The following is a 22,920-nucleotide window of genomic DNA, read 5'->3' on the forward strand; positions in this document are numbered from 1 at the left end:
CACAAAGTGCCTGGACATTTCCCCTAATTTAGCTTAATTGATTATCTGAATCAGATCAGAAGTATGTGCATGATTCCATTGTCTCCACTCCATGTGTAATGCCCCCTACATGGTTCCAATGGACCGGCAATAGCTGGCATGTCATAGCTGATGACTTGTGATGGCATGGGCGCCGTGTGTCCACTAGCTAGGTTTTCTCTTAGAAAACTGGGAACACTGAAGCATGCAGTGACGTGTCCGTCAGAAGCATTCGGCCGGATCCTCTTAGACCCCCAGTTGGAGAGAACGGTTCCAGTACCTGGTCTTGTACTCCTTCCATTTGTCTGGGTTGTCCTTCAGTTTCAGGCAGGTGCTGTCGATGCTTGCTTTCAGCTCCTTCAGCGTTCTTCTGCTACTGTCCAGGGCGGACCTCGCGGGATCCCGCTCTGGGAGCTTCAGGCACAACTCTTCAATTAACTGGAGACGCTTCTCGCACAGGTGATACGATCCCTTCTCACTGAAGAAAGACTGAGATGGTGCAAAAAGATTATACAATGTGATGGGGGACTACGAAACGAGGCATGATATGAAGAAATACATAGATGACGCAAGGGTTTCAAGTCAACATATAAGCTTTTCCAAAGGATTTAGGCTTGGTTGTGCACTTACATTTGGTATCTGATCATTTCATCTAAAGCATTACCATCGAATGCCATTCCCTCGACAAAATTGCATCAAAAAATATGCATCGAATGCATGTTTTTTCAAGGCAAAGTGTTTAGTGTTATTTATAATGGGTTTTAAAGGGTAAACCAGAGGGTTGGGGGGGGATTTATTAAAATTAATTTTAAAAAAAAGGAAAAAACATGCATTCAATGGTAATTTTTTTGATGCTTTTTTTAGATGGAATTGCCATTCAATGGTAAAAATTCGATGGAATGACCATACACACTTACATTTCTATATGAAAGTATTTGACAAAGGCTGTGGATAACAATAACAACAACGCTGTGTTACATTAAGCCATTTCTGTGAGGATTTGCCCAGGTGGCGGGTGGTAGCACTTGAGTTACATCCTTAAGAAGATATGAGTGTGTCTTTGGCTCAGAGCTGGTTCAGGCGTGGAGGCCTTCGGTGACCGCTGGGTGTCCAGTGTGAGTATTAGTGTGGGTGCTTTGAAACAAAGCGCAGGGGGAGGTGAATGCACTCCCTTCTACTCAATCCCTGGGCCACACATGGCCATGCTCTGTGGGCAGAAAAGCTGGCTGGAACTACGGGCACTCTTAAATGAGGATGGACCTTGAACTGTGACTCTGGGAGCAACGCCCTGGAAGTTCCAGAGGCCATCTAGAGCTTTACGGGAATGTGTAATGGGGTTATGGTGTGACAAGGAAAGATCATTTGGGACCTTTTCTTGCTAAAATAAAAGCAAATGGATATGTTTTATTGTATCTGCCGACTATACATTTGACAAAGCCACCTGTTAACATTGACCAAGATACTTTCAAAGATATACTACCAAGCATTTGTTTGTATCCGTACCCTATATGGTGGAAAGGTGAATGAAAGGTGATATACACTCGGATGAATTCTAGCAGGTGTGGGAAAGTTAGCCTAAGGAGCTGGCGGCTCACCATGGGTTTGCACAACTGTGCAAATTGTGAAGATTTGCAAAACACAGCTTCCTGTTCTTCAATCGAAAGTGGCGGAAGTGGAGACCCGCACATGAAAAATCCTCCAAATGAATGGCTCTCTTCGCAAGATCGTGGGAGCAGACCATAACATGTAGAGGGGCGACCCTCACTACCCGCTGGGCTTTGCACAGATAACCAGTGCTTTGCAGAAGTGCGTGCAAGTGGGCCAGTAGTTCACTGAGTAGCTAAGTTGTGGCCGCAAGACATGCATGATTCCAATATTGTGTTTGGCCTCTCTAAAACGTTTCGGCACATTCTAAGAAAGTACTGAAGCCAGCGTCCGGCCTGGTTACTGGCATGTCCTCCTGGAGGATCTGGAAAGGTAATGTACTATGTACACATCAGGCGTTCTTTTTTAACCTTATTATGCAAATTATATGATTTAATTAAATCAAATAATCCCTAACATAACTTATCACCTCATATGCGCCCCGCCCACCTTACCAGACATCAGGCAAGATCCCCTATGTCCCTCAACTCCAGCCATGCCAATGCTTGGCACTCAGCTCCACCTCCAACTAGAACTTCACTGGGAATGTTTAAGAGTGATTTACCATTGGATGAAGGCAAGCAACCTGGGCTTAAATGATCCCAAATTGAAAGTCTTAATCATAGACAATCAGATCTAGGTTCCACCAGCTCCCATTAGGTTGGCCTTGAGATCCAGGAGCGTCCCCTATCTCTGATTGGAAAGGGAAAACGTAGGTATTTGGTTTGACCCCAACTTATCCTTCTAACACTAAATCACTTCTGTTATTAAGACTGCAACTACCTACTCGTGAAGCTAAGGAGGGCTCCCCCTCTCTCTCAGACAAAACTTTGCACTAAATAGACAAGAGCTCTAATACTGCCCTGTTGGGATCATTGCAACAATGCTTACATCTGAGCAACCATGAGGGAGATTCACAAGAGTCAGAGGGTCCAGAAACAGATTGTAAGACTCTGCCTTACTCTTAGGAAGTCTCACCACAGTACCCAAGCCTTGAAAGAAATACATGGCTTGCTGTGGTGCACCACGTTAAACTAAAAATATCCTGTATGGCTAACAAAATCTTTGGAAGCAGAACTCAGAATATCTACAAAATCATATGGATTCTCAGTCGAGTGCCATTCCAAATGTAACTTCATTTAATAACTCGAAACCACCCCCAATGGCACTCGGTATCACCCACTTCACAAAGGGCACAGGCACCTCTGATGGGCCACTAGACTCGGGAAGACACTGCAAACCCAGAGCAGACATTGCTAGCTCCTAACTGTGCTGTGCCTATATGCTTACGCAAGGACCTGAATAGGCCCCTTTACACCTGGTCCTCTGCATGCTGGAGTGCCCACAAAGCAACATAAAGCTACCCAAGAAAAAGCTTGAGTACATAAACGAAAGGCATACATTTAAGCTATGATCATGTACAATGTGCAGCACCTATTGGTCAATAGACTAGAGCAAATGTCCACTAAATTGAGCCATTGAATCTTGAATTGATGTATAGAAGTCCTACCCAATATGGATGTGAGTGGGGATTCTACATTGAACGCAATGTTTCCACAGCATTCTCATCATTGTATACATACCCTATGCTCTTGTAGAACCTTTTCACTGCCTTCACTGGACACCAAGTTGGTCTCTCGTGCCAGCTCTGATCGACACTCTTCCACAGTGACCAGAAGTCTTGTTTTCTCCAGCTCAATTTTCAAATGAAGCAAATGGTACGGAGCTTCGGCCTGGTAATCCTGCATTAGATATAAGACACAAAACAGAGCATCATTATATATTTGGATCCACTGGAAATAAATATGTTCCCTACAATTGCACCACTTCGTCATCGACACCTGATGGACTGAAAGGAAAGAGTCGGCACACTGTCACATGGCGTTCACAATCAAGCCCCCATTGAAACTTAATATAGGCATAAGGACATTAGAAAGTTGATCTCCTGCTCTTTTCCTGTTTGCTTCAATGTATTATCTTCATTGAAATGAAATAGCTACAGGGAAACTGCAAGAATGGCAAGAGGAAAGGGGAAGAAGGCAGATCGGTAAGGGCATGTCCAGTTTCTCACCAATAGCAGCCCCTACAGTAATGCAAGCAACGGAAGCCATTTGCTTTTTACACCTGGTCACACATTTCTGGGAGCAGGTGGTGTGGGGAGATAGTTGCAAACTTGCCGAGCACTGCAGGTCACAGGATCAGGGACCATGCATAAACAGGGTCAATGATCAAAATATTAGGTTCTGGATCACTAATTACTTTGGAAATTCCACACTGTAATAAATTAGGATTTCATTGAAAAGGGTGTTCTTTTTCCTGCGCCTACTTTGCACTAGGAAAACCCTTTACACAACCTGGCTTTAAAGTCTCGCCCTGTCCCAGAATAGGAATTGGTTAAGAATGTCACAAGAGCTTTTCTTAACCATGGGTTTCATTTTCATTTTGGAAGAGTTGCCCAGCAATGCCCAAAAAAGCTACCCTAATTTTGAAAATTGAAGTTTGGAAGAGGTTTATGTTTACAAAATGATATCTTGAGGCTTTCCTGGGACACCAGAGGTAGGAAACAACCAACACTGAAATATATTTGGCTGCCACTATCATTATTTTCACGGTTTGTTTGAATGTCTTAACCCTAGAATTGTCTGTTCACATTTTATACACGATGGGCATGATTCTCTGAAAATGTAAACATGGCGTGGGGTTGTGCAATGCGCACTGTATGTATGCACACATCGCTTTCAATGCCCAGGTCATGCATTCTGCATTCACACACAGAACCTGTGCATTGGTGTGGGACTGGAGTCTGGTGGGTGGTCTGCCCCGAGTATTCCTGTGGTCGCGGCATTCAAAAAGGTAAAAGTAGAGAGTGTACAGACAATGCACGGTCATTGTGCCAAGAAGGTCTTGGAGCAAGAGAAATGGTTCCTTGGGCATGCACAATTGCAGCATAGCTCCCAGTGAACAAGCATTGGCAAAGCCAATACTTTTGGCATTTGTGTAGGTATGGGATAGGCATTTGCCAGGCACTGCCATAATGATATTACCTCGCCATAAGATGGCAACACCTGGAAAGCAGTAAGGTTAACAGGCAGAGTTCCCAGCTGGTAATTTAGCATGCAAGAGTGAGGTTTGAGGTGTCTCTCAGCCTGCCAACCAGCATACTAAGGAAGGCTAATTGGGTGACTGCTGTTCCCAGATTTCAAGTAGCTCTTTCTCTGAACGAAAGGTTCTTGCTGCCCATAATCCTTATCAAGTAGGTTGTGGTAATTGAGTGTAGTTTCCAGAGTGCCCCTTCCCTTCATCTGAGAGGGTACAGATGCTTGTTCTATTGCACAAGGAATGCAGAGAATCTATTTTAGAGAGAGAAAGAGAGAAATAGAGAGAGATATACAGAGAGAGAGAGAGGGAGAGAGAGAGAGAGAGAGAGAGAGAGAGAGAGAGAGAGAGAGAGAGAGATATTGACAGTGGCAATGTGAGTTAGTGAAAGGAGGCCTGTCTCTATTGCAGACAGTGGTCAGAGTCTGGGTTGCAGGCAGTTTTGCCTTGCACAGCCCCCTTTCCCTTCCCTTGACTGACTCCCCTCTATGATCTCCTACCACCTTAAACTATACATGCATACCCCCCTCACAGATGGCCACCACAGTAATAACTTAAAAAAAAAAAGAAAATCCTGCATTTATCAGACATACCCTGTCTGCTGCCTTGAACCCAGCACTTGCCACCTGAAGGCTGCAATACCACTGTTTGTTTCCCTTTTTATTTATTTATTTATTTATTTATTTATTTATTTAAATTATTATTTATCTGTTTTTCCCTTTGCTCTGCACCTTCCACTTCTCCCCCCTTCCATGCACTTTTCCCCTTTCCCTCTCCCATGCACTTGTGCGTTCTCAATGTCACTGGGCCTAGTAAGATCATTGTTTTTGTTCTCCCTTGTTCCCCTCCCTTGCCTCGTCACGCTCTGTAACACTTGTGTACGAGCGAGATATAAATAAAATATCATATCATACCCATTAGCACATCAACAGTAACCGAAGCACGACTAAGCTCTCCTCCTTAGTCCTATCTCGCTCTGCCACATCAGCAGATAGCCAAACGAAGGAGCTGTAGTGTATTAGATATCGGGCTTTCCCCTATGGATAACATACTCCCAGGTTTCTCCGCCAAACCCATAGAAAGCAGATTATTACTCAGCAACCAGGTACTTTCGGTAACAAAGCCAAGTGCAGGGAGGCCACCAACAGTGATAGAAGGGTGCTGTACAAGAACGCTTACATTACATTAACCTGGGGATTAGATAGCAAAAGCCTACTTAATATCTATACACAAGCCAAAACAGTTGACTTTGTCAATGCTTGCTTTTAACAGGACAGTGCAAGGAGACAATATAAAGCAAGTGTCTTAAGGCACACTTGGTTCAGGCATTGCCATTATACCAGCAACACATTTACAGCTGCAAATAAGCCATGAACTCTCAGCAGACGACTTACAAATAACAATGTCAGGCAAAATGTGTGAAGTTTCTGCGTGACAGAGACAGCACAAACAAATCCCAAGAAGAGGTGTTTTGGGCGGGGTAGGAGGAGGAGGATAGGTGGCGGATTGGAATGGCCATAGAGTCTAGCATGACCAGGGGCAAACAATGGGTGGTAAAAACACTAAACAACACCCACATGCTGTGCGACTCGCCTTACATGTCATCTCCCTCCCATCTTCACTCTGACGCAATCGTTTTGGCTTATAGGTGGTGCCTTGTGAATGCACTGACCTTGCAGAAGACCACAATCACAGCCTTATTTGGCCATTTGCAAATTTGCATAAGTACACACTTGTAAGTGTATTTCTGCAGTCGCATAGCATCGAATGCTGCGTGTACAAATGAAAATTGCTCAAATTGAATATCTTATCTCATACACTTTCACAAGCCACAAAATGATAACAGAACAACATGAAGCAAAGTTTCAAGTAGAGCATGTGTAGCCATGATATTTTTAGTTGGTGTGTGTGTGTGTGTGTGTGTGCGCGTGTACCACAAAACAGCAGAAAAGAACTGCACTCGCCGCGGGCCAAGAACCAACCTTCCACTGCTTGTGTAGTTTCCGAACGGTGTCCTGCAGGCTCTGCTGTTCGTCCTCAGGGAGGATGTCCGTGAGTTCATCGCAGGCTTTCAGAAAGGTGTTGAGGATCCGCTGGTCCAGCTGGCTGAAAAACTCCTAAGATTTAACCAGAAGATCAAGGTGTTAAATTGCTATCAAGAAGACTGTCACTTATATGGTTACATGGACATTGAAAAATCAACCCATAGTGTTTTTGAAACCAATAATCCATAAAACACACATATAGGTTTAAAAATTAACAGATTAAGCAAATTGGTATGATAAAACTGTCACCAAAGCAATGTTCACCAGGCGGGTGGTTTCAAGCTGGCTGATTGGGCAAAGGTTTTTTTTCATCTGGAGTTTTGGAGAGCTAACTAGGAGTGATCTTTGCAGGGGTGGCTCGTCCATAATGGGCGAGGGGGTGTCGACCCACTGGACCCCTAACCCGTTGTGGAGGATTCGAGGAGCCAGCCCAGTCTAAACACTGAGCGCTCCCTCAGATGCTTTTTTCAGTTTAACAGTTCTAAAGGGAAACAAGGTTTCTCTTTGATAGTTCTGATCCAGAGCCTCGCATGCAAAAACAACAATGAAAGACTGGTGGTGTTTTGCTTCCCCAGCATTGCATAGCTCATTGGGAATGCTGGCTAGGGCACTGCATGTCTATATTTAGCCAATAGGCCTCAAAGTGCACAGAATGACAAGACAAAAAGGAACACGAACAAAATTAAATAAAGCAGGATAAAGCTGTGCCAATATGTGAGTTAGTCAGGTACTAGGTTGAAGAAAAGAGTCTTAACACCCCTCTTAAAGGTGGCAAGTGAATTTGCTGCCTCAGATGAGTGGGTAGCTTATTCCAGGCTGCTGCTGCTTGAACATTTAATGTAGAGGCACCAAATCCGGTAAGCTTGAATCTTGGCTGTGTGAGTTTGGTGGATTGATTTGAGTGAAGAGAATGATTGGAGGGGAGAGGGTTGAGCCAAACACATAAGTATTGTGGGGAGTCCTTATTGAAGCACTTGTAGGTCAGCGAGAGGATCTTATGTGTAACCCAGTGTTTAACCGAGAACCAATGAAGCTCCCTTCTGGCCTCGGTTACCAGTGGTGGACTGGTCTTTAGGGAACTCTGGAGATTTCCTGGTAGGCCTCTGCACCCTGGGCCTCTTTTGTGTGGTAACCTATTTTATTTCCACATTTTCGCATAGGAAAAGGGTTGGGCTTGCTCAAAATGTGTAATATGGGGCCACTTTGAAAATTGTTTGCAGGGCCTCTTTTGGTTCCCAGTCCAAACCTGTTGGTTACGCGATCTATTTAAAAGAGGCCAAAGACAGCTCTAAGAGCACGGTTTTGGGAAACTTGGAGCATGTTAAGATTAGATTTGGAGGTTCCTGCTCAGAGACTATTGCCATAATCGAGGCAGGAGTTAATCAAGGTTGTGGTCAAAAGGGCTCTGCTTTTTAAAGAGATATAAGGGCGAAAATAGTTCAACAATTTGGTATAATATCCGCAGGCTGCTCGTTCTTGGGCTACATGTGGCAATAAGTTGAAGAGGACGCCTAGTGTCTTAACGGACATGGCTAGTTTGATTGTATTACCGGCAATAATAAAACGCTCATAATCAGATCCTAGTTTTTTAATTTGTTTGCCTGATGCTATGATTAACAATTCCGTCTTATCGGCATTCAATGCTAAAGAGTTGGTTACCATCCACTCTTGGATGACTTGATGGATGGCATTAATGGACGAGGTATCTTCCATATGATTGCCGGACAGTTCAATTATGACCTGGTTGTCATCAGTGTAATTAGTACACTGGACACCCAGGTCATCAAGAAGTGCAAAAAGGAGCATAATGTATATATTGAACAGTGTAGGGGAAATGCACGAACCCTGCAGTACTGAGCATGTCATTGATGTGGGAGTGGAGCAGGCATCATCAATGGCCACTCTGGCATTTCTGGGTCCCAAAAACGAAGACACCCAATCGAATGCTGCAGGAGAGCAGTGAGCCTGTTCTACCAGTCTGGTGAGAAGCCTAGAGTGGCCGACTAAGTCGAACGCGGTGGATACATCCAGCAATATAAAAAGTGCTGGATTACCACGATCATCAGTACTGGTGATATTAGATTTCAGGTCCAAAAGTGCGGTCTCTGTCCTATGTTTGGACCTGAAGCAAGACTGCTTAGGGTTCAGAAGGTTATTGCTTTCAAGAAAGCTTTGTAATTGACTATAAGCAACATGTTCCAGTATCTTATATGTGCGAGGGGGAGCTCCAGCTCAAACTCGCACATACAAATATCAAGGAGCGCTCCCTAACCAACACTCCGGCTTCTGCGCGCATGTAGAGGAGCCAGGTAGCTGGCTCCTGTTCGTGCTATGAGGGAGCTGGAGCACGGGGAGGAAACAAACTTCAGGACCGGCCAGGCAGAAGGTAAGTTTATTATGTTAATTATTTAAATACGTGCATGGATGAGTGCATGCTTGTGTTATAAGTGAGTATATGACAATGGGTGCTTGTGTGAATAAGCCAGTGGCAAGTGCATGCTGTGTGTGAAATTAATGTTATCTAGTGTGATTCTGTGTGCTTGTGCTGGGCCAGTGCGCTGATTTTCGCAAGTGGGGGTAAGGAAGTTTATACAACAACAGCATTTTAAAAAGAAACCTGGACACGAAACCATCAGCGCTGAGGGTTCCTCTGGAGGCTCACTCCAGGGTCATGCCCAGCCACCTCACGCTCAAGCGGGCTCTATTCAAAGCAGGGCGTTTTACCTAGCCAGCTGCAGTGAAACCATCCCACCCCACTCAGAACAATGGGCCCAGGGTCCTACTGGGCCAAACAACAGTCCCGGTCAGCCAAAGATGCGCCCCCATTCATTGCAAACTGTGATTTGTCACAACAAAATGTCTCAGAAGTACCTGCAGGGGCAGTTTTGGGGAAAATCCTGTGGAAATGGAGCCTGGCAAAACACATTAGGCCCGCAACATTGGTTAAAAGTACCAGCAGCGCAGGCATTAATGTGGTCCGCATTGTTCCAGCAAACTAGACCACACTATTCTTAGCCTCACTGGACCCCACCACTCACACACAGAACAATGCAACGGCTGTGATTGCCAAGGCCTGATGCGTGCGCGGCTAGGGCTTATTGGATGGAGAGTTGCCCGCCCACCCTGGCAATATAGTTCTGGGTATAAGACCTGACTTTCATTGGACAGTTGGGTCTATGCAATGTCTCATCTAAGGCAACACGCGGCAGACATCATTATGCACAGAAAGAGAGAAAGCCAATGAAGGAATCAGATGAAAAAGAGATGTACATACAGTATGTTTCTTGAGGAGTTCCTCTGTGTTGCCTTTCTCCTTCAGGTAAGCCTGCGCCGTCTGCAACACCTTCTCCAGCTCAGCCCTGGACTCATCAAACCTCTTCATCATGCTGCTGTTCACCTCTATTTGCTTCCTCCAATCCGCACTCTTCTTTACCATATTCTACAGGATGTAATAAGGAAAGAGCTATTGATGGTACAGGTTTAAGCAGTTGTGCAGCCACGTCTGATGCTCCCAGCATAGGAACTATTGACTGAGTGGGCCGGTTTCCGATAGAACCTTGATGTTGGCCGGACAATGTTCACAGAAACCCTCCCTAATAAAAGAATCTAATGGGATTTTAGTACTGCTGTCAAAAGTTAGGATTTTACCCAAGCCACTTCAAGCTGTCCCTCCGTGATGAAACAATTAAATAGGAAATCAAGGGAGAAGGAGATAAAAACGGAGCTACTTTGTGGGTGAAACAGAAAGAGGACTGGATGAGCAAACACTACAAGACTGACATTGCAGAGTTAACTTTAGGCTGAATACAGAATATACACGTGCAGTGTTATGATGTCTGTGCTGCATAGTGGGAGAAAATATATCACGCTTCTCGTGGGTGCAATGGTTTCACATGTTATGGGGTTCGGAGGAGAGCGAATTAAACAAGTACCTGAAAGGCGTTCTGGGTGTCTGCGACCTTCTTCTGGAGGATGGCTCGGTCGAAATGCTGCAGTGATTTACTCTGGCTCAGCGCCTTTTGGACTGACAGGCCATGTCTGTCAATCAGGGCCAAGCTCTTCTTGCAGGTCTCTTGCGACGATGCTAATTCCTGCAGGAAACGAAAGTCCCAGGGTTACCTTGGCACGATTTGTCACAAAGCCCAAAAACCCATGCATGTCCTTCGGTAACTTGGCCATAAACACATCCTAAGTACCCTTTGCCATCCGTTATCTAAGACTGATCCATTGTTGTTTATGGATAACAATCTCAGGTGCTTGTGTGTAGCAATCCTACCAGATTCCGTGCACTTCTAAGCACTGTAAAAGTACATTTCCTTATTACCGAATTTAATAGCACTCAGTTTACCGAGCTCGGGTGAATCAAGAACTGTTCCACAGTATGTAGCACTTTACCAACTTACTAAATGAAATAAATACAAACACATTGAATGAATCCCTCAATGCGCCAAAGCCAGGACTGGCAGCTGCCTGATCATGGCACAGAAATGGGTCCCCATGCGGGGAAATCCTTGATGTTGGTTGAATAAATAATAAGTCCATGAGGCACAGTAGACTACACAACACATGCTAACCTTTAAAAACATGACTTGTTTGTCAGATGTTGATACAATATAGTAATATCGGTTACCTTAAAACAAGTTTGGTTATTATGAAGTAATGATCTAGTGTAAAATTTGAACTATTGAGTGTTAATATGGATCTTATTGAATATCGGGAGAAAAACACATAAGGTCCTATTTAAGGAAACCCTCGCGCCCCCTGCACACCTATCAACTGTTGCCAGTCAGAAGTTATGACATGTAGATACAGATATCTAAACATGTGGTTTACAAAGTTTTCGATAACACACAGTTTCTTGTAACAAATGTTATGGTGGATGAAGACATTCAACCTATTAAACAATTTAGTAACAACAAGCTTGATGCGTTTCGGCTGGAGTAGCCTTCATCAGGAGCAATAAACTTGAATATAGCACATTATATGGACATGAGGCCTATAGAGTGTCTATCACGGGGTCTTGCGGTTGAGTGTGGTGTCATATGCACTGAGTCGACCTATATATCAGAATAGTGGGAGGAAGAGGTGTGCTATTGTGGGGCATCTGTATCTTTTGACTTCAGCTGCACGATTTTCTGCGATGTCCCTTTAGCGCTTGTGTCGATTAGGATGTGTGTGGGTGCTTTGCTCTCCCCCTTCTCACTGTCACTCTATGTATCTGTGTCTTTCAATTTCAGTGAGAGTCATGTTGTCAGGAGAACATTTGCAAGAGCCCCTTCAGCCGCTACTGACAGCTGCACCACCAGACCAAAAAGTTATAATTTAAATAGGGATGAGGTAAGGGGATTATGTTTTATGTGTGCAAATGTAACAATATGTTTTTTTATATAATTGTACTAAATTTGAAGAAATGCTCATTCTTAAAATGTACAATGCTTATTTCTGAAGATCATTTCTAGAACATACTGTGAAAATCTAGAATAACCATATACATTATTTTTTAATATAAAGTTATTATTGTAAATTAGAAATTCTGGTACACTCCTACAGTATTCTTTTGAAATACCACTACTAGAAACAGGAAGGGGTCAAATATTCTCAATGAGGGTTCCAGCCTGCTTTGGATCAAATCAAAGTGCATTTTGGGAGACTAATAATGGCCACAGATCTTTATATTTGATAAATATTTCTGTGACAAAAGGGGTGTATGCTTGAATCACTAAGTACATAATACACACTGGACTTGGTGATCATTTCTTTTTAAACAACACTGAAACATAAATACTGATTTGCACAGCCTTAGGATTTCGGTGTCGGGATACAATGGCTGCAACTTCAGTCACTCCATTGAGGTCCAAGGGCCATCCAGAGATATTGTTTTCCATCCCCACACAGAAATTTAGTCAACTGCTATGGTAAGTCAAATGCACGGACCTCCTTAGAGAAATATATATATATATATACACACATATATATATATATATATATATATATATATATATATATATATATATAAACAAAGACTGACAAGCAGTCGAAAGCCCAGCCGTACTCTAACAATAATTCTCAAAGATGAGCACCGACTCCCGTTGAGGTGTGTAAAAAAAGTCCTTTATTAATGTCTCGGAGGACAAGTTAGGAGAAAAACATGTAATATATGATATTACTGATTTGTAAGGAACAAACAGCAGCTATTTGTTGGTTATAATTTAAACCCCACTTCATTGTGAGAAAGCCGTTTCATGAAACCAAGAGAAAGGGGGTGAGGGGAGAAGGAAAGAGGGGAGGAAGAGGACAGGATGGGGACTTGGAAGTAGAGAAGGGAGAGTGATCGGCAATGCCAAACTTAAGGCAACACTTGAATAGGAGGGAGGCGCAGGGTTGCAGGAAGAGTTTTCTTCTGCATGAGACCAGCGCTGCTCTTGTTTCTCTGCCAAAACACCCCACCTATGGCACCTTGGGGAGCCCTGTTACAATGGCTATTACCCACTTTTGCCGAAAGGCAATTGCGCAGAATATTTATTTCCCGTTTTTGGACCCCAAACATATGGATGGTAAGTTTGGGTAAGGTATATAGAAAGGAGGGGTGAGTGGTGTAAGGGATGGGTGTGTGGGTATCTCCACTCGCTTTTTGTGGCAAAAGCAGCGACAATCGTGAACAAAGAAATGGGGTGAAATTGGCATCATTTTCATAGATCACAAAGTGTTGTTCTCACTGTGCTTTGGGGCATCTTGAACTGGCCGAAATCTGTTGGCAGTGATGACCATGTGCAACTTCTATGCTAGAACCAGGTGCAACACAAAGACATTTTCTTCAGGCTCCATCACTGCCAAGCCACACTTGAGAGTGATCACAACGGATCACTCTGCCAAAAGTGATCTTTAATGTGATCATGACAAAAATGGATCACAAGTGCTCCAGTAAACTTGTCCCCCCTGTAAGACAAAGGGTCGAGTGCTCTGTTTCAACGGGTAATCAAGAGAGAAACAAAGAAAGAACAGATTGAAACATTTTCACTAAAATGCACTATTGCTGCAGCCAATGACTGCCCCTTTCTGTTCAGGCAATCGCCTGCCCACCTCCACAATCACCAACCCGGGGTCCTTTTGGTCACTTGTGCCTGTGGAACCCCTTGTCTCATACCATATCATATATTATGTATGGGGACATTATTACCTGATACCATCTGCTGTTGGTCATATGACCTGTCAGCAAATGCCGCTTGATCCCTTCCCTATGATGCAAGCAACGAAAATGGAGCAAAATACATTTTGGACAGAATAATTCAGACGAATGCGCCTTTATGGTGAATCTCTATATCGTCTCTGAGTTGAACCCCAAGGTTTTTAGGACTTACCCGGTGCGTCTGCTTGAAGACAGCTGGAGACTGCATGTTGGGGTCCACCACCGACACAATCGCGTTGACTTGGCCGAGTGCGTCGTAGAAGCACGTGATCTGTTTCTCCAGTTCCTCCAAGGGGGCCAGCAGCTGACGAGACTCATGGAGCAGCGGGGGGCAGCACTCCCTCACCTGCAAACACAGCAGGAGCACCCACTCTCATTACAACATGTACATTTTACACAGCAGGCCCTCGCCTCTTTTAAGGGAATCTTAGGGAAGCCAGCGTATGCCTCATCCAGTCAAACTGTCCTAAAGGTATTAGCATAATTGACCTAAAAACATTTGTTCTAAAACATTTGATCGAATTTATTTGACCATTTATTTGGTCAAATTAAATTATATATATATATGTGGGTGGGTAAGGGTATAGATTTGGTTGAGGGGAATTGAATTGGGGGGAGGGGTTGCGGGTGGTCTGCCCCCTCATTTTAGACCGAAAAAAGGTCAAATAAATTCAATTAAATGTGATTAGGTCAAATGTTTTAGGTCAAATAGACCCAAACCATCCTAAAGCTGTCTAAAAGAGCATTGCTGAGCACAAGCTGCATTGCTAAAACATAGGGGGACGTGATTCATCATTACGATGCCTAACTACGTACAGAATAGATTAAGCAGATTGAGCCTTCCAATCAGTGGTAGAAGTGTATCGAAAAAAAGTGTGGAGCTGTGACCCCAGCAGGGGACAGAGTAGGCAGGGATGGAGCAACGTGCCACACATTTTTCAAGGGTTGCGGCCATGCTGGTTGACAGCCAATTGAGTTGAAACCGATCTAATTTTGACTGGAACTGCTATTGGGTGTTAAAGTGGAGAAGTATGATAAAAGTAGTGGATCTGTTAACAGTAAAAAATAAATGCAGTGGAACGCCGCTCCCGACCGTTCCCGCTCACTTCGACCACTGCTACCAATAATTATTCTAATATTTTATAAGCCAACACATGTAGCAATAGGTTGCATTTATTTCTCCTAGATCAGCAATTCTGCTGTGCTCCCCGTATGAATGTCTAGCTAGCTGGGAAGTGTGAGGCCCTCAAAGCATTAAAATAATATTTCTAGCATACCATGTACTCAGCGTAGAGCTTTGGATTATAAAGGGCTCTGCATGAGGTTTCTGCAGCTCAGAAACGGATGTGCAAGTACCTTGGAAAGCTGATCTTTGATCCCTGACATGGTCGTCAGCATGTCATTGATTTCCCCCTGGGGGGCGTCCTTTGTGAGAAGCTGGGCCGTCCTGGTCAGGGACTTGTACTGAGCTTCCATCACCGGTATCTTCTGCTTAATATCCTGCATCAAACAGTTGCACATACGTGAAGATCATGAATTATAGACGCGGCACAGCTTGGGTCGCGCCCATCAGGGACATCGGCACGCGGAAAAAGAACATTGAGATACAGTAATGAAACGCAGGCGTAGTTCATGCACTTGGAAGCATTACTTCAACATGAGGAAGTCTACAGAAACCTTAAGGTGCGCTCAGTGGGGGGCGACCCTTGTGCTACATATTAAACAACTTGGTGTCTTAATCACAAACTGGGGTTTAAGGCATCACCATTCTGAATTATATAGGGGTTAAGCCAGTCCCACCCATTTTAATCCTTGAGCTTGTTGGTTTTACACCCCAGATTTTGTAGGTCAAGGCAGTGCGAAGATCCATCACCAATCGTACATTGACTATTCGATGCGGGTGGGCCTTCAGACACCAGTCCAGGAGAGACTACTGAGATCACAAGACCAAACTCCTTACAGATCCAAGTGGAAGCCACTTTTTACTGTGGCACAATATGTTGCGGCACCACCCCTGCATATGCACATCGCTTCGGATCGTCCTACATTACACATGTGGTATACAATTGTTGGAACTTGAAGCAAATCATGACTGTATAAACTGCCCAGTTTCCTTATTGGGACTGGTAAAACTGCACACCACTTCAATAAGCTCAAGATATGGCCTGGACATAGGCTGGCTTGAGGATCATTAAGCGGAAGGTGGGTAAATGGTGGGTCCTCAATGTTACTGCTGGACGCTGCACTACGGCATATTTTCATCATTGGCCAGAGGAACCCATCACCCACAGCAAAGTGAGCAGACATGCATCATTTGAAAAGCCGTCTAGCCATTCACAGTCCCTTAGCAACAGTTATACATTTAAGCATCACACTTCATGAACCTCATTACTGCTTCTCCTCTACCAGAAGTCTGCCCATTAAGTACCCTTTTCAGATAGCTGTGTTCATCCCAAAGAACAGAGATTTGGACCCCGGCAGGGCTCGCTCAGCTCCTCATTCTTCTGCGGTGATAATGATGCCTAAAATTACAGTCATCAATGGGGGGACGAACCCAATAGTTTGAGGTGTCCAGGTTGCTCAGAATTAAGACAGGGGCCCATTGCCCTAGAAGACAGACTTCCTACTGCACGTAAACCATCCGGTGTTTGCCTTGATTGCTACTGCGGTTGGACCAAGACTGCTAGACTGGCCCTTGCATCATTTCTGTCTGCCTGCCCCTTAACTGGCCTCCATCATCTTTGTTATTCTATCATAGTGCCCCACACCAGTTTCTCTCCCTCAATCTTCCTTGTTTAAAAAAACAACCCCAGGAAGGAGCAGAAGAGAAGAGCCTTGGGCTTTTGAGAGAAATATCTCTAGTGTGCAGGTTAAGGCCCAGTGGGCTTCATTCTGGAAAGGACGGCAATGCTGCAGATGGTGGAAAGTGGTAAATGCCATTGGAAGAGGGTTAAATCTGCCCCTGCTTCCACTCCTCCAGCAGGAATTCCCATGGTTCCACTCTATGGTTGTGCTGGGCGTGGAATCTTTTTGATCAATCAGGAGGCCTGAATAGTCCACACCATCCGGTTGGATGGAATGTCAGTTATTTCAGGCAATTAAGAGCATGTAGAACATTCCGGCCTCCTTATTAGCTGGATTTTAGTACAACCTCTGCAATTTTTTGCCTGTCAGATTCCACTCAATCCAGTCAACAGGGGTGAAATGTAAAGTGAGTCAAGTGAGCGAAACGATAAATGTGATGGATTTTGACCCCAATTAACCATTTCCATCTATGGTACAGGAACCCAGAATTATGTCCACCCCTAGCTGCCAGTAGTGCAGAAATCACAGATGGGCAAAATACCACTGGACTGGTTACAGCTGATTATCCAGCATTGATTAAAGTATGGGGCATGCTAAATTCATAGCCGCCAGTCAATTTTCCCAAGATGTCTTAAAATGGTGGCCATCAACACGTAAATTGTGCACTTCATGTTCATAGGTAGCACCCATTCAGCCACGGGGAAGGGATTCATGTTCTGCACGGACACTGCTCCTGTCCCCGGAGTGTTCATTTATTGTTCTGGTGGAACTTTCAATCTGATTTACTGCTGACTTTCTGGAGTGGCCGTCATGTTATGGCAGATAAGGGACTAATATGTGTTCTTCTTGTGATATTTTTACCGCTGGTAGTAATTTGCCCCAGTAGTATTTACCACTGGTGTTAACTCCATGCCACCACTGCAAATACATATTCCTGTTACCACCACTATTACCACCCGGCTTAGTGTTAATGGGGTGGAATGCTAAATTACCAAAGGTGACATTTCTTCTGGAATTATGCCCTCAAACTCTAGTTCTTAATTTTCGTAGGTCCTCTTTGCCTACAGAGCCAAAGTATACTAATAAGAGGATAAAGACCATCAGTGGCTTGTGCCGCTGAGAGGTGGTCCTATTCCTTTCAGGAAACCAATGGAAAGAACCCATTCAGCACAGCGAGAAAAAACATTCACGCGAGGGGAGTCGGGAACAGCAGAGTGATCCCAAATAGGAAAGCTCAAATCTAGCTGCCAGAGATAATGACAGTTACTGCCACAGTTGTCTCTAAACATATGAAGCAAATTCATCGTTTTTTGATGTGCAAAATCACTTATCCACAGTATATTGCCCTAGGGTAGAGAGTGAGGGGGGAGGGGTAGATCTCTCTCCTCTGCAGGTGCTTCTCACTGGAACGGCCTATCTCCCTGCCCCTATCAAATTTGAGCTGGACCACCTGAAGTTCTGGAAGACCCTCCTTTTCTCCTCTGCCTTCTTTCTCTCGCTCCCTTGCTAACTTACCTGTCTGCTGCGCCGACTGGTTGCTTGGTACCCTCAGAGTCTCACTGGGTACCAGACTCCTCCACGACCAGTCTTCCATGCACTGCCTCCTAGCCTACCGTGCACTTAGGTGCTGTAACTGTAACCCCTACAGCACCCCCCGTCACCTTGCACTTGCCCAGAGCCGTGCTGGCCTGGCTGCGCTTACTCAGAGCCATGCTGCCCTGATCCCACTCACCCCTACCTCTCCCTGGCACTTCCCCCTCTCCCTAACCCCTGCACTTCTCTTCGCACTTGCACGATCCCAATGTCACAAGGCCTAGTAGGATTGCTTGTCTGGTTTTCCGTCTGTCCCCCCTCCCTTGTCTTGTGGCACCTAGAACCACTTGTGTACATGCACGTCATATCATATATCATATCATAGGGCACAAATGATCGATTAGCTGCATATTTGTATGTTTGGAAACTGATCACTCCAAATAACATGTCCCTGAGAGACACATCTACTGCCAAGTGTTCTGAAAATGAACAAATACACGTGAGCAATACAACGCTTTGGGAAATAATGTTGTTTTTGTTTGTCAGGACTTTGATCCATAGTGCTACCTTAAGCCTTTATGATTAAATCAAGCTTCACACATGCACACATCACGGCAACATTTGACGAAAGGACTTGCCTCCAGATCCTGGACAAGCATCTTGATATTTAGCAAAGAAACATCCAGAGGAGCGGTAAGTGCGTTCTCTCCCTGTTTAGCAAACGATGACAAGGCGGCAACGCCGTCCGCGTAGTCCTTCTTCGCCGTGTCAAACTCGTCCGCTCGGGCATACTGGGAAACAAGGAGGGAATCAGAAAAGAAGTGAGAACTCTTCAGCAAAGACCACTGCCTTCCCTCAACTAAGAGCTTGGCCATTGAATGGAGATTAATCAACAGTCCGGCATGGGCTCCCAGTTTCTTGGCGAGTGGGCTTGTGGGTTAATTCATCTTCTTAAGCCTTCATTATCAGCAATGAAGGTTTCCCAATGTCAATTAATGAACTCCATGAGAAATTTCGTGAAATCCACCTAATTGTGAGAAATCTGCCAGGATGGCAGCTACACTGCATGCTGTATTTCTGGATATCTGTATACATATTTGTCACATTTTCTTCCATTCATTCCCACTCTCATTTTGAGGAAGGATGAAGGATGTAGGTTGTATACATTTTTTGTTCATAGCATCATTTTTTTTTTATGCGGCAGTGCGATTTCTACCCTTTTGTTCACTACATGGCAAGGGCTGTGAGAAGGTGACCATCTTCGGTGCCAACATGTTGCATCCTTTGATGGTCTGAATATAAAAAAGTATTTTGCTGCTGTAAAGGGAAGTACATGCACTTCCCTTCTGCATAGGAACATTTTATAGAAAACAACTTCTTGTAACTCCCTTGCAGTGGTAAAGAAAAATGAATAAATAAAAGGAATGGAGAGCTGCGCGGGGATCCGCAAACTACAGTACATTAGAATAAAGGACCCTAAGACGCGACCACACGGGCGATCCTGTACTATACATTTTTTAAAAAACGTTACTGGTGAGAGCAGAGTACCGGGTGGATAACAGTTTGTCCAACCCTTGCTAAGGAGGGTTGACAGGCGCTCTGCTCTGCTGTCTCACAGCAGCTGCCCAAGCCATCAAGCTGGCGCTCCTCTAATAGACAGGGGAGTGCACAAAAGTACAGCTGCCTCCCTGTAAACCCTGTTCACACCGCCACAGATCCGGGCACTCTAATCACTGGCGCTCCCCACAGCAGAGAGCGCCCAACGTTACAGCCCTCCCAGCTCATGTATAATTAAAAAGGGGCAGCCCATTTCAAGTGGCCTACTAGGACTCCATGGGCCACACCTGGCAGACGTGGTCCAGGTTGAGGCATTGTGGGGCCCCCATTGCTGCAGTCAATGCCGGGCTGACATACGCAGCCCGGCCAACATAAAAGAAAGAACCTTCCAAACTGCTGGAATTTCCTGGGCTGCATCTTGTATACGCATCCCAGACTAAGTAAGGACTTTGGGGCCCCAACACATTGCTGCTGCTTGCTCCTGTCCACCTGCCAGAGTAGCACCAGGAGAGAGCACCAAGAAAAATAGGAAAAAGACTGCAGTAAGGACCTTGAGACAGTCCTGGCCAGACTGTCTCCAAAGCAGGGTGTTTTTATGTATAGTTTTTGTACTGCATGGACTTTGTATATATTGACCTTTGTATATATTGTTAAAGGACTGACTTTTTGAATATACCAATGAGAAGCCGTGACAGCCCGGGAAGTGCAGACAAACAAGACACAAACTGCCAAGGGCTGGAATACTTAGATAGGGATAACAAATCCTGCCTTCCTTGCACCAAACAACTTCTAACAATTCAGTACTGAACACTTTTGTTAAATACTGAATTGTTACAATTTGTTGGATGCAAAGAAGGAAGGATTCTCTGTCCCTTTATGTGTGTTGCGGTGTGTTCCGGGCCTTGGCAGTTCATTTTGTTTGGATAAATGTCTTGGGGGCGGGAATGACTGGTGCAACGGCCATATTTTCACTCACTGCCCATACTTCAATCAGCCTAATGAGAACATGTTCCTAATTCTGGTTCATAGAAAAAGATCTATATGTCACTTGAAAACGTGGATACAACATACGTGTTTCACTTTCATAAACAGCTCTCTCCATCTTCCGTTTAGCAGCAGCAGCTGTTGCTTGAGGTCTTTGGAGATGGTCTCGTCGCAGGTCTCTATGAGGAAGTTCCCGGCATCGTTCATGATGGCATGCTGCTGGATCCAGTGCGGCAAATGGCGGAAGAAGTCCTATCCACGAAGACAAAGTACAGGGTTGCAATGCTTCTGTCTGGACGTGATACTAATGTCATCTACAGGTGGCAGCTCTTAAATATGGTCTGCACTGTTATAGCACACTTTCAATGAAGAGGAGGTTGGAAACAATAATTTTACACCTAAATTGGTGTAAAGAGTACAAATAAAAAACATTTTAGATCACGGAAGTAAAACATTACTTTTATTTTACTTGCTTTTTCTAAAAAAATAAATTATTTTTTAAAAATATGTTTTTTGTTTTAAAAATGTGTTTCTGTTTTGTTAATGTTTAGCAGTATGGCGGTCACACCCAACATACAAGCCCTTCATTTACTCTGTGTTCATCCGTGAAAGTATACTTTCCAAATAGGAAGGTTTTCTATCCAATAAAGCATAAACAAAAATAAAAAGCAGATGCCCCATTTAACAGCCAATAGCACTTTAATTTTACTATTTACAGTAGGTTTAATTTGATCTCAAACAATAATATACCATAAAAACATATGATGGCTATAGGTGAAAGTGGTGTACTACAGCAAAATCACAAAAGCTAAAAACGATTCCATTTTGTATCTAGAACTTTGAGGTCAAGTCGTCGATACTAATAGAAAGAAACCCCAAAGAAAGTTTATTTTAGTTTACATAATTACACATGAACTCTTACTTAATTTCCAATTGGTTTTATTCATTCACAGAACCGACACAATTTAATAACACAAGATAACATCCTGCTTGCATATCCCATTATTTTAATGTCTTGTGTGTTTGCCCAGATGAAATATTTGAACTTATTTGCAGGGTTGAATCATGTTGCAGAGAAGTTTGCTGAGTAGATATGCTTTGAGATTTATGCAGTAATAGATTGCTTGCCTTAAATGATAAAAAAACGGAAATCATTAATCTTGGAATGGGTGATAAACTTAAATAATTGGATCCCCTATAAAGCTCCTTCCTGATTGAAGGTAACAACGTTCCTGTTTCAGAATATGTAAAAACCCTTGGGGTGTTTTTAGACTCCCAGCTAACATTCAAGAAACATGCCCCCAAGCTCAACTCCTTGTGGCCCTACATGACACATTTCTTATGGCAAATTCACTCCTAGCTTTCTGGAAAGAAATAGGGCTTTGATTGCAGCTGCAACGATAAATAAAAAATGTGATTATTATAATAACCTCTTGGTAGGCACCTCTCAGACAAATATTAAAAGGCTTCAAGTCATTCAAAATGGAGCGTCCGTGCAGTCTGTGGTGTGGACCGACGGGCTCACATTTCCACGGCTCAGCGGAACCTGCATTGGCTTGCCGTTTCCCAGTGAATTCAATTTAAGGCATCCAGTATAGTATACAAATGTTTGGCTGGTGATGGCCCTGCATATCTCTGTTCCCGAATTCAGAGAGCATCTATTGGGCGCACCCCGCGTTCAAACAAGGATGCTCTTCTGGCTCAACCTCGCATCTCGCTGAAAAGGACTGGAGGGTCCAGTTTTGACTCATGCCCCCCCCCCCCCCCATTACATGGAACGCCTTGCCGTGTTTGCTTAGATCTGTCCCGTCAGTCGCACAATTTAAAAATGGCTTGAAAACATTTCTCTTTGATAAAGGAGCTGACTGAGGATGTGTGTTTTTTGTAGTACGTCTTTGTGAGCGCCACGAGGCCTTCGGGCGCGTTGCTGCAACATGAATATTCTATAGAATAGAATAGATTCCGTTAATTGAACCATTCATTTATGATGTGATGTTTATCTAATGAAACCTGTTTTGGAACAGTGTCTAGCTTTTGTGGTTTTGATGAGTC

At 44.1% G+C, this 22,920-nt stretch overlaps 1 protein-coding gene across 17 annotated transcripts in view; it reads right to left on the minus strand.

Moving 5' to 3' along the window:
• Positions 1 to 22,920, minus strand: part of SYNE1 (spectrin repeat containing nuclear envelope protein 1) — a 1,651,720-nt gene that overhangs the window by 1,059,592 nt on the left and 569,208 nt on the right. For all 17 annotated transcript variants that reach the window (XM_069606781.1, XM_069606782.1, XM_069606785.1 and 14 more), the window contains 9 exons: positions 20,956 to 21,120; positions 18,966 to 19,118; positions 15,346 to 15,489; positions 14,162 to 14,335; positions 10,736 to 10,894; positions 10,078 to 10,242; positions 6,741 to 6,875; positions 3,246 to 3,404; positions 299 to 507 (listed from right to left, as the gene is read on the minus strand). In XM_069606781.1, coding sequence (XP_069462882.1) covers positions 299 to 507; positions 3,246 to 3,404; positions 6,741 to 6,875; positions 10,078 to 10,242; positions 10,736 to 10,894; positions 14,162 to 14,335; positions 15,346 to 15,489; positions 18,966 to 19,118; positions 20,956 to 21,120 — 1,463 coding nt within the window. The remainder of the gene's footprint in view (positions 1 to 298; positions 508 to 3,245; positions 3,405 to 6,740; positions 6,876 to 10,077; positions 10,243 to 10,735; positions 10,895 to 14,161; positions 14,336 to 15,345; positions 15,490 to 18,965; positions 19,119 to 20,955; positions 21,121 to 22,920) is intronic.

The sequence above is a fragment of the Ambystoma mexicanum genome, chromosome 4p, assembly GCF_040938575.1.
Source record: "Ambystoma mexicanum isolate Mex_15411 chromosome 4p, UKY_AmexF1_1, whole genome shotgun sequence".
NCBI lineage: Eukaryota > Metazoa > Chordata > Amphibia > Caudata > Ambystomatidae > Ambystoma > Ambystoma mexicanum.